This window comes from Olea europaea, chromosome 11 (assembly GCF_002742605.1).
Source record: "Olea europaea var. sylvestris chromosome 11, O_europaea_v1, whole genome shotgun sequence".
Taxonomy (NCBI): Eukaryota; Viridiplantae; Streptophyta; class Magnoliopsida; order Lamiales; family Oleaceae; genus Olea; species Olea europaea.
Window position 1 is genome coordinate 28,224,041 of NC_036247.1, and position 10,010 is coordinate 28,234,050.

General features: G+C 35.7%; 1 protein-coding gene across 2 annotated transcripts; it reads right to left on the reverse strand.

Moving 5' to 3' along the window:
- Positions 1–3,105: 3,105 nt before the first annotated feature.
- LOC111403949 (autophagy-related protein 18f-like) lies at positions 3,106–9,733 on the reverse strand. 2 transcript variants are annotated; one of them, XM_023032638.1, is made up of 7 exons: positions 8,798–9,732; positions 6,021–6,485; positions 5,529–5,918; positions 4,928–5,164; positions 3,998–4,825; positions 3,725–3,897; positions 3,106–3,544 (listed from the first exon to the last, which is right to left on the reverse strand). In XM_023032638.1, exons 1-7 carry the CDS (start codon positions 9,017–9,019, stop codon positions 3,235–3,237), a joined length of 2,625 nt encoding a protein of 874 aa, XP_022888406.1. In that variant the 5' UTR covers positions 9,020–9,732; the 3' UTR covers positions 3,106–3,234. The 2 variants fall into 2 exon arrangements, with proteins under 2 accessions (XP_022888406.1, XP_022888407.1); XM_023032639.1 differs by having other exon boundaries at positions 3,409–3,544; positions 3,645–3,897; positions 8,798–9,733.
- Positions 9,734–10,010: the final 277 nt, after the last annotated feature.

Here is a 10,010-nt window from a genome sequence, read left to right on the forward strand (position 1 = left end):
GCCTTTATCCTGCATTGCCTGAATGGGTCGTTCTTTGGGCTATTTGATTTTTGGAGATCTTCTAATTGGGCTTCATTTCTTGGGCTATTCAACTTGGACTGAACTTTTTGTGTGTCAACAGATGCAGGAATTACAGTTGAGGATTCCAAATAAACTGGTTCTATATTTTTATCCAAGTTCCAAAACTTAAACCCTTCATATAAGCCAAAATAAGAACTGTAAATCACAACCCAATAACTCCAATTATGGTAGGCATCAATTCAGACTTTGAATCCAAATAATGCAGCCAGAATCTTGATCCATGATGAAATACATAATCTTATGTACACATAAATGGAATTTTCAAATTTTGATTCTCATATATACAAAACAGGGGGAAGTCGTATATGCCCAAAAAAAAAAAAAATCCATATTTACGTGAAAGATAATAACCAAAATTTCAGAATTCTTAAAACCTGATATTCTCAAAGATTCAACCATGAAGTGGCTCTGATACCACTTGATACCATTTTAAATCCAGATTTACAGATTTGAAAGGAACTAATAATCCAATTTTAATCATTTCATAAATTTATCCACGTTAAATCAAAGAGAACAAAATAAAAACGGAAGCGTACCTTGATCCATAATTGTAATTGATTTTGAACGGGTTACAATCTTCCAATTGATTCGTGATTTTCCTTTTGAATTCTTGAAAAACTCTCTGTTGATGGGGATGCAGAGGTTATGAGAAAATCATGTCAATTGGGGACCATGACCCTATGATAAATAACTGCTAAGCAGTTATCATCTTTTATTTGTTTTAAATTGGCCCCTCATCAATTTAAAACAACTACCTGACCTCTACACTTTAATCCCATAACAATTGATACCCATTAATCCAAAATTAAATTAATTTGATCACTTTAATGGACTAAAAATACGAGATAACAAGATACACTTTAATCATATAGCCCCAATTGTTAAAATTTTTCCAACACATACATCATTGAGAGACAATAGCATTATTTGTCAAAAGAGATTCAGACAACTAATTTTCGGATATTTCATAAGAATCTATATTAGGGTTCCTTTGTTCGAACGACAAAATCGAAGTGATTATCAAATTAATCAAAATTTTCTGGTATGTTCTTTTTCCTTACATATTTTCGCAAGTACTGTTTGTATTTTATCATAAATTTGATACATACCAGAAGTTTAGAATTATTCTTGATTTGGGATGAATTGTTTCTTGAAATCGTTGTTCTCGTTCTTTCCCTTGTTTAGGTTTTTCTGTAATATGAATGCATGATGATTAAATTTTACTCTTTTTCTGTAAAAATTAATTTAAATTACGTGTTTTTAGTGGCTAGAGGATTAAGTAATCCAATTTTTTTTTTAATTGTTCTGCATTAAATATAGAGAAATTCAAGAAAATAATTCCTGGATAAGTTTCCTTTTTAAAATTTTAATTTATGATGGTTAATGCCACCCAAGTAATTCTCAACTTTGTTGAGAGGTTAGCATGAATATCATATACAAGCCTGTTACACGTACAAAAGAATTTCACATAACACCTATAGGAACAACACTTGGCCAATTTTCATTGAAAGAAGCAAAAATAAAAAAATAAAGAAAAGGAGAAAAACAGGCAGACAGCGTCTTGTATGATTCTGTGAAAAATAGCCCGTACTTGAGGTTTCAATCTATCATATATTAGTGTGGAGGGGTTGTGCTTCTTGATAAAAAAAAAAAAAAAAAAAAGGGTAATTAGCACAAAACGTTCCTACTTTTCGATGTTTTTGTGGAAAACGTCCCTACCTTTCGTTTTTTGGCGGATTACACCCTCACCTTTACCTTTTTTTTTGCGCAAAACGTCCTTCTATCAACTCTCCGTTAAAATGTTCCATTAAATCAAGAGGTAATTAACACAAAAGGTCCCTACCTTTCAATATTATTGTGCAAAACGTCCTTACTTTTCATTTTTTGGCATAATTGGCACAAAAGCTCCCTACCTTTCAATGTTATTGTGCAAAACGTCCCTACCTTTAATTTTTTAGCATTTCCACCCCTACTTTTCACCTTTCATTACGAAAAAGGTCCTTCTCATCCATTTTTTTTCAATAAAATGACGATTTTACACTCCTATTCAAATAAAACAAAAAGAAAAGATGAATAACCAACTGTAACCATAGTCCTTAAATTTTTAAAAAATTACAAAGAAATCATAAATTCCCAACCACCACCACTTTCACAATCTATCAAGCTGCCAACTATAAATCAACATAATACCACAGTTCTGCCACCATTCCCACCAGACTCTGTCATCGTAAATGTGGTTATTTTGGACAGATTGGTGACCAATACTATGGAGGAGGATATCGGGAAGAGTGAGGAGAGGCTGGTGGTTGTGGAGTCCGATAGGTATTGTGGCCGAAAGGTACTACAATATAGATCTATAGGGGGTGGCTTGGTGGAGTTATGAAAGTGACGGTAGTAGAAAGTTCAGAATTTATCTGTAATGTTTTGAAAGATTTAGGACTATGATTACTATTAATTATTTATTTTTCTTTTCTTTTCTTTTCTTTTTATTTTATTTGAATAGGAGGGTAAAATCGTCATTTTATAGAAAAATGGATGAGAAGGACCTTTTTCGCAATTAAAGGTGAAAGGTAGGGGTGAAAATGCTAAAAAATAAAAGCTAGGGATGTTTTGCACAATAATATTGAAAGATAGGGACCTTTTGTGCTAATTACCTTGTGATTTAACGGAACATTTTAACGAGGAGTTGACGGAAGAACGTTTTGTACAAAAAAAGATAAAGGTGAGGGTGTAATCCGCCAAAAAACGAAAGGTATGGACGTTTTCCACAAAAACATCGAAAGGTAGGGACGTTTTGTACTAATTAAGCTTAGTCAAGCTGGTTCTAGTGAGACTCGAACTTCAATGGAAGACAGCTCAGAAGTTCCAGTAAGTGTTTTCTAGTCTCATAGTCCTAGTCCTGGCACAGGAGATTCAACCATGAATATATGACACTTTAACTTCCATATCACAGCAGAATTTCAAATGATAAGCACAAAAACTGAGATGACGTGTCAATTATATGTAGATGTTAGGCCAGCCTCATGGAATGAACAACCAGAATCAGCTCGAACCATTTTATTATGAAAAATTACCAAATATACGAAAAAGCATCACATGGTGTACTGATGTGTCTTACATTATTATTAAAGTAGGAACTGTAAGAAATTACCTTTAATCAAACTCGTCGCCTTCATCTCCAAATTGTTTCTCCAGTATCAGGCCAGCTATGTTACTATTTACAGAGTTAATTTGGGTCTCTCTCACAGAGTTCCCTCTAGAACGTACAGTCTGAGGCCGAGTTTTTGCTATTGGGCTAACATTAGTATTTACATTGCCCCTGCTTGTTTCTCCAGCACTACTGTGCGGTTCCGCCATAACAATGCCATCATTGGTCATCATATCATGAGAGCCAGATCCTTCAGACATGTCAGACCTCTGGCATAGCAATTGCCCGTTATTGTGGCTATTCATAAAAGGAATTCTGAATGATAACGAGAATTTATTAGAATTTCGCACGATACACATGAAGAAATTAAATTCAAACATAAGAAACCAAAATAAGACAATTAGTCAAACCAAACCGAGCAAAGTGTAGAGGCATACGACCTTATTTAAAAATAAAACAAACTAAAGAACATGTCTATATAAAATTTTAATGCACCTCCCCAGAAAATGAAGATCAGAAGCTTGTAGATAATCAAAAACTGGAACCAGGTTTTTTGACCTAACTTCAAGCATGTCAACGGGGATTTTTTCAATCTCAATCTCTCCCCTGTGAGCAACTTCCTCGTTTTCATTAAAGTCATCAGTCAGTAACATGGAATGAAAATTTATCTGCCAAAAGATATTAGTATAAAAAATGTCAAGCATTACAGTGATGGAGAAGTAAATTTGGGAAGACACCATTTCAAATTTCATGTGACAGATCAAGTACCTCAGGTTTCGCCCACAATGGGCTCTGATTTTGATGCATTTGCAGCTCTGCGTCAGATATGTACATATGGTGTCTTTCTTCAGTTGTGACTTTATCTTTCGTGGGTGCACCCATGACACTGGAACACACACTATCATCCTGTCTGGTTCTTTCAGGAAATACTTTAGCACGATCTAAATTTCCATTTTCGCTATATACGTCAATATCATCTTCCCGCTGCTTCCTGTTTAGTTTCTGGCAAATATCCCACTTCTGGATAGCCTTAACTACTAACCCTGCATCACCATCTAGATCTGATTCACAGCTGGTATTCACTCCTGGTAAAGCTGTCACACTATTTAGCATGGCAGAGGTACCCAATGCATATTGTATCATAGAACCAGAAGAAGAGAAAACAAGCAAGTAGTTTGTCTTCAGAGAATTGGAATGTCCATTTACATCATCACCTCTGCAGTTATGGAAAATTGAAGCAATAACCCCAGGGAGAGAACTTGTCTTCCCAGTAGCAGCTGCTGCAGCACCACTTACAGCATTTCTCCAACCATTATTTCCATTTCTTATCCTGATAAGAGGAGAAAGTGAAATTGGGGATCCAGATGGACAAATAATTTGTTGGGTTAGACGCTGTATCCCTGAATTTGGCGGCCCATGAACTGCATGCTTCTTCATCAAACTGTATCCAGTGTTTCTGGCACTAAAACAAGCATCAGAAGACTGAATGCTTAACGAACCCCCTGAAGGAGAAATAGCAAAAAGATGGCTTGTCCCTCTTAAAGAACTAACCATAATCCATTGGCTATTGCTACTAAAACTTATGTCCTGTATGACCTAAAAAAACATTATCAAACAGAAAGAATATCAGATCAATCCTATTTGCTGACAATAGCATCCGCATATAAGAAGATAAAAAAACAACTCTTTTGTTCTTACTGCAGGTGTGACACCACGTTGCAGCCTGTAAAGATGGACATGAGATGGGCCAGAAGCAGCTCCAGAGGAACCTCCAGAAAGTTCAGGAATTATACGGAAAACATTAATGTTGTGGCCCTGATCTGAAGCAGTCACTAGCAGGGTGCCACTAGGATCAAAGCACAAAGATGATATAGGATGTTTATGTGCCCTAAATTGGGTAACAATACTTTTGCTGACAACATCTCTGACAACGACCTGATGAATAAACAAGAAACAAAATAAGGAAAACATTATTTCAAAATGGAATATGTAAGAGAACACACAAACATCAGTTTCCTGCACAAAATAATCAGGGTAAATGTACAAAAATCAGAACTGCACCTGCGATGTACAATGAACATTAATCAGATATTACTGATCCTATAACTAAAGAATATCTTATATACTGCAGCAAAATTGCAAAGAAACATTCTAAGTACAGTCAAGTAAAATGACGGTATTAGGTTCAATAACTTGCAGAGCAGGTAAAACAAATTTGACTGACACAGCAACAATAGTTACATACAAAAAATGGTTTCCACAAACCATAAAAAGAAGCACGCTTGGGAATTATGCATACCATGCCAACACTGTCTGCATGAGCACTTCCTGGCAGAGAATTGTTTCCATCAGGCAACAGCTCAGAGTAGTACTTTGATAATTTCTTATAACCCATGTCCCCTAGTGTAACAATACCAGAAGCTAGTTGCCTGCCGGACTCTTTTGCGTAATGTGCAACAACGCTTCCATTTGAAGCAGGACTAGGGAAACTAACAGATGGGTTAAGATGTTGCGGATTCACACGCCCTGAATTTGGGATGGCAACTGGACTTCCACTATAAGCCATCCACCTGGGACCCACTGCAAGGGGCCCAAAGCCTATACCTCCAGATCCACAGTCACCCATAACAACAGGATTTGTAAAAATTGTATACTGTCTCTCCAGCGTAAAAGCATCAAGACAGTGTATCTGCATAGAACATATCTTATCAACATATCCTGACAAGAGAAAAAGGACAGCGAAGGTTGAAAGGCATATTTTTTGATGAATTTAAAACATAGTGAAACGCACCTGAGCTGACTGTAGAACAGCAACAACTCGAGAACTACATCGCACTAAATGAACAACAGACCGAAACCGTAAAAGATGTACATATGATTGTGATCGCAATGAATAAAACCAAACTACCGTAGGCATACAACTACCATTAACCGAACCATGGCAGTGTTGAGCGAACCCATTATGAGCACCACCATACCCCTCCTGAATGTTATTGCCCTCAGAAAACGATCCGTCAGCACAAATTATCAGCAATGGGCGACTATCACCAAACTTGTCTCCAGATTCCTCTGATGCTGTTGGGTTGGGTAATGCTTGCATAAACGAAACAGGACCATCGCTCCTGGAAACCAGTTTGTGCACATTGTCTGCTTCTTCAACATCCCAAACCTGGAAGCCACAACTGTAGCCGAGCAAGAGAACTTTCCTTGTGACGCCTCCCTCGAGTTCTAGCTTGTCAAATCCAGCCCAGCAAACCTTCAATTGGTTGAAAGGTACAAAAAATAAAAATAAAAATAAATCAGCCATACCAAATAGATTTAGCACACGTGCATTGGGAATGGCAAATATCATATTACCAATTGGCACAGCATAGAGAAAGATACCCAAGAACCAATTATGAAAATATCAACAATAAGAAAATACAAGAGGTGATGTCAGATAATTATAGCATGCTAAATTAAAAGATTCATGGCAAAACAGCACGATGGGATTCAATGAAAATTAGTGCGAGGACATTTAATTATTGTGTGGCACCACCAGATAATATTTTTGTCCATTTATCGGCAATACATTGTTGAATCGCCCAAATTAAAAACACAAATTCAAGCTGTTATTAGACTGACGAACTTCTTCACCAATATTTTCAAGATCTCAAATTTCCCTTTTTTTACTTGATTTGTCACCAGAAAGGAGAACTTATATATATTTTTCAAGAAAATGACAAAGTTCTATATCATTGAATCTTTAAACTTTATTGTATAGTTGTCCATAGTTTTAAAACTTGACCAGGCCACTGGCCAAGCCAAAGCACTGGGTCAGTGGGTCACCAGTTCAACCACTAAGTCACTGGTTTAACAGCCAGACTAATGTTTGATTATCATTTATATATAAAAAAAAAAAAATATTTTTAAAATAAATAATCAGCGTAAAATATAACTACATGATAAAAAATTGAGTCATGCAATAAATTAGTGCTGTGGTGATAAAATAAGAATACTATAATAAATTAAAAATATTAACTGCTCAAATACTCGATTTTTAACATCAAAATGATAGAACATAATAATCAATTCTTGGTAGTTGCTTACATTACTTCACATACTATTGAAGACGACAAATGTCTATTTACATTAGGTCGGAAACTTGTCTGGCACATGAAGCTTCATATTTTTACTAAAGGCAGGTTCAGATATCAAGTTCTTTAACCTGCCAGTATCATTTCAGTTTGGTTGCAATTTACCCAGATTTGACCGACCATTCGCAGGTATTGATCAGTTCACATATAAAACAGTCCCCACCATGGCCAACTCGAAGGTCGACAGGCCAGTTCACCAGTTTTCTTGTTGAAACTATGGTACTATCATGATTAAGTTATAAGGGTGTTGTGAAGTTTGAGCAACAGTCGAGCAATCGCTGTTGAGACATAGATTAGACTGCAATAATACTATCCATCTAGACTGATTATCATCATCAGTCAAGGTAAAAATTAAGTAGTATTAATTGATATGCCATCATAAATGTAGGGATATGGGTCCTAATCTGATAATCATTATTGAATTACTCATTAGACCGATAGAAGGCTTAAGTGATGAACACAAGCATACCAGACAAATGTTAAATCATATGACCCTCCTTTACACCACGATATCATGAGTTTCACCACTACTCAAGAAATGTCGCAATACTTCAGACTGTATGAACAAACACGCAAGTCCTCAAATAAATTGCTGATGTATAATCAATTAAACAACCGTAGTATAATGAAGAACGGCCGATAAAGTCAAAAAAGCATCGCGGTCATAAAAAGCCAAAACATTCAATTGTCTTCCACCCGAGGAAAAAAAAATAGGGGTAAAGAACTGCAAAAATTGAGCTATTTTCCCGCCATTTTGCAGTAACAAACCAAGGCGACAAACCTTTTTGGTAGAGTATGAACAAGTTCATATACAACAATTTCCTACACTAAGCATTTTAAACAGATACTTTATTTAAGGATATCCAAAACATAACCCAAATGGATGGGGTACCATTTCTATCATATAAAGCAAGAACGCAACATATTCACTTGTGAAAAACCTCTCTCTCTTTGCATAAAAGGAACCCTGCAAAATTAAACCAATGCGTCCTTGCACTTACCAGTCTCAAAAGGTTTAGTAAAACCACAAAAAGAGTTCATTTGTTCATTGGCTAAATTGTTCCTCTATAAGTGAACACACTGCTGCATGCAAAACCTTGTTTCCACAATTTGTCTTCACCCAAGAGTTATGAGGAAAAATGGTTAAAAGAAGAAATTAACAAAAAATAAAACACAGGAAACATAAACATTAAGATTTGAAGCAATAAGTTTCTATCTCAAACGCAAAATGAATTATAGCAGTCAAAAATTTCATCAAATACTCGTATATAACTATCAATTTCAACTTAATCGCCAACTAAACAGTTTTTTTTTCCCTTTTGGACAAAAGGATTTTCAAACTAGGACAACTCCATTTTACAGTATCATGTAGCAACTCAATTTCAGCAAATCTAGCAGTCAAAAAAGAAGCTTAAAATCCTTAAAATATCACCTGATCTTGGGGGAACTCACTGTCCCTGTCCACGATAGCTGAAGCAGCAGAGGCGGCAGACTTCACCGTGGATGCCACGCTTGAGGCTCCTGAGGAAACAATCCTCCAGTAGCTGGAAAGAGACTTAATTGATGTCGGAATGATCCCATTATTGCCCCGACCAGACTGTGGCATCCCTCCAGCACCAGAACCGCCACCACTTTTCTTGCTATCATTCCTCATCCCAAAGCTCAACAAAGCTAAAAACCAACAAGGTAAAGCACACACTCACAGCAGTTCAGCCCTTTCACCTCCTAATCGATAATGATCATAACCTCAGCAAAATCAAGCTTTATGAGAATATAACAGATAACCCTGAAAATGATTAAAGTTTTCAGAGCGTCTCCACTTCAGCTTACAAGTCAGAACTCTATAACCATCCAAAAACCATGCAAATTGCAACAAAAAAAAACGATTCAATTGCACAGCCCCTGTGGTCTTCAGCTCTTATCCCTTTTGCCCCCTCTTACTTTTCCATCAACCGGAACAAAAAACAAAACGAAAAAATATATTTAAAAACCAGCAGTTCTATAGTTTCTGATAGCAATTTTGATTAATACAAAGCAACAAATTCCTCAAAAAAACCTTTTTGTTGTATGTATTTTTTAATTGTAAAAAAAAAAACACAACCCTAACTTGAAACAAAAGTTATAAATATATTGAAAGAATTTATACAAGGATTGAAGAATCATACAAAGATTATATACAAATTGAATCAAGAAATTTAAAAGCTTTTAAAACGAATTAAATTGTTAGGGTTTCGAATATTTCGATGATTTGAGATTGACCGATGGGTGGAGAAAATAAATATACATAAATAAATACTGTATTGTAATGTAGAGAATTTTAGAGAGAGAAAGAAAGAAAGAAAGAAAGGGGGAAGATTGAGCGATCGGATAATGTCATAAATTAATGAAGAAAGGCGAAGACATGATAACTCTGTTTTACGTCTCCCTCTCTCCCTCTCTCTCTCTCTCTATAATTATTAATTTTTTTTAATTTTTTTTTTCTTTTTTCGGGGCCGTTGGAAAAATGGCAACTACTCTCCACGACTTCTCCTCTACCAAATAGTCAAAACAGTATTTACATTTTACCGCGTGGAAAATAGTACAGGAGCATAAAATTTAGGCCTTAGACTCATTATTTTTTCATTAAAATAAAAAATATAATCGTT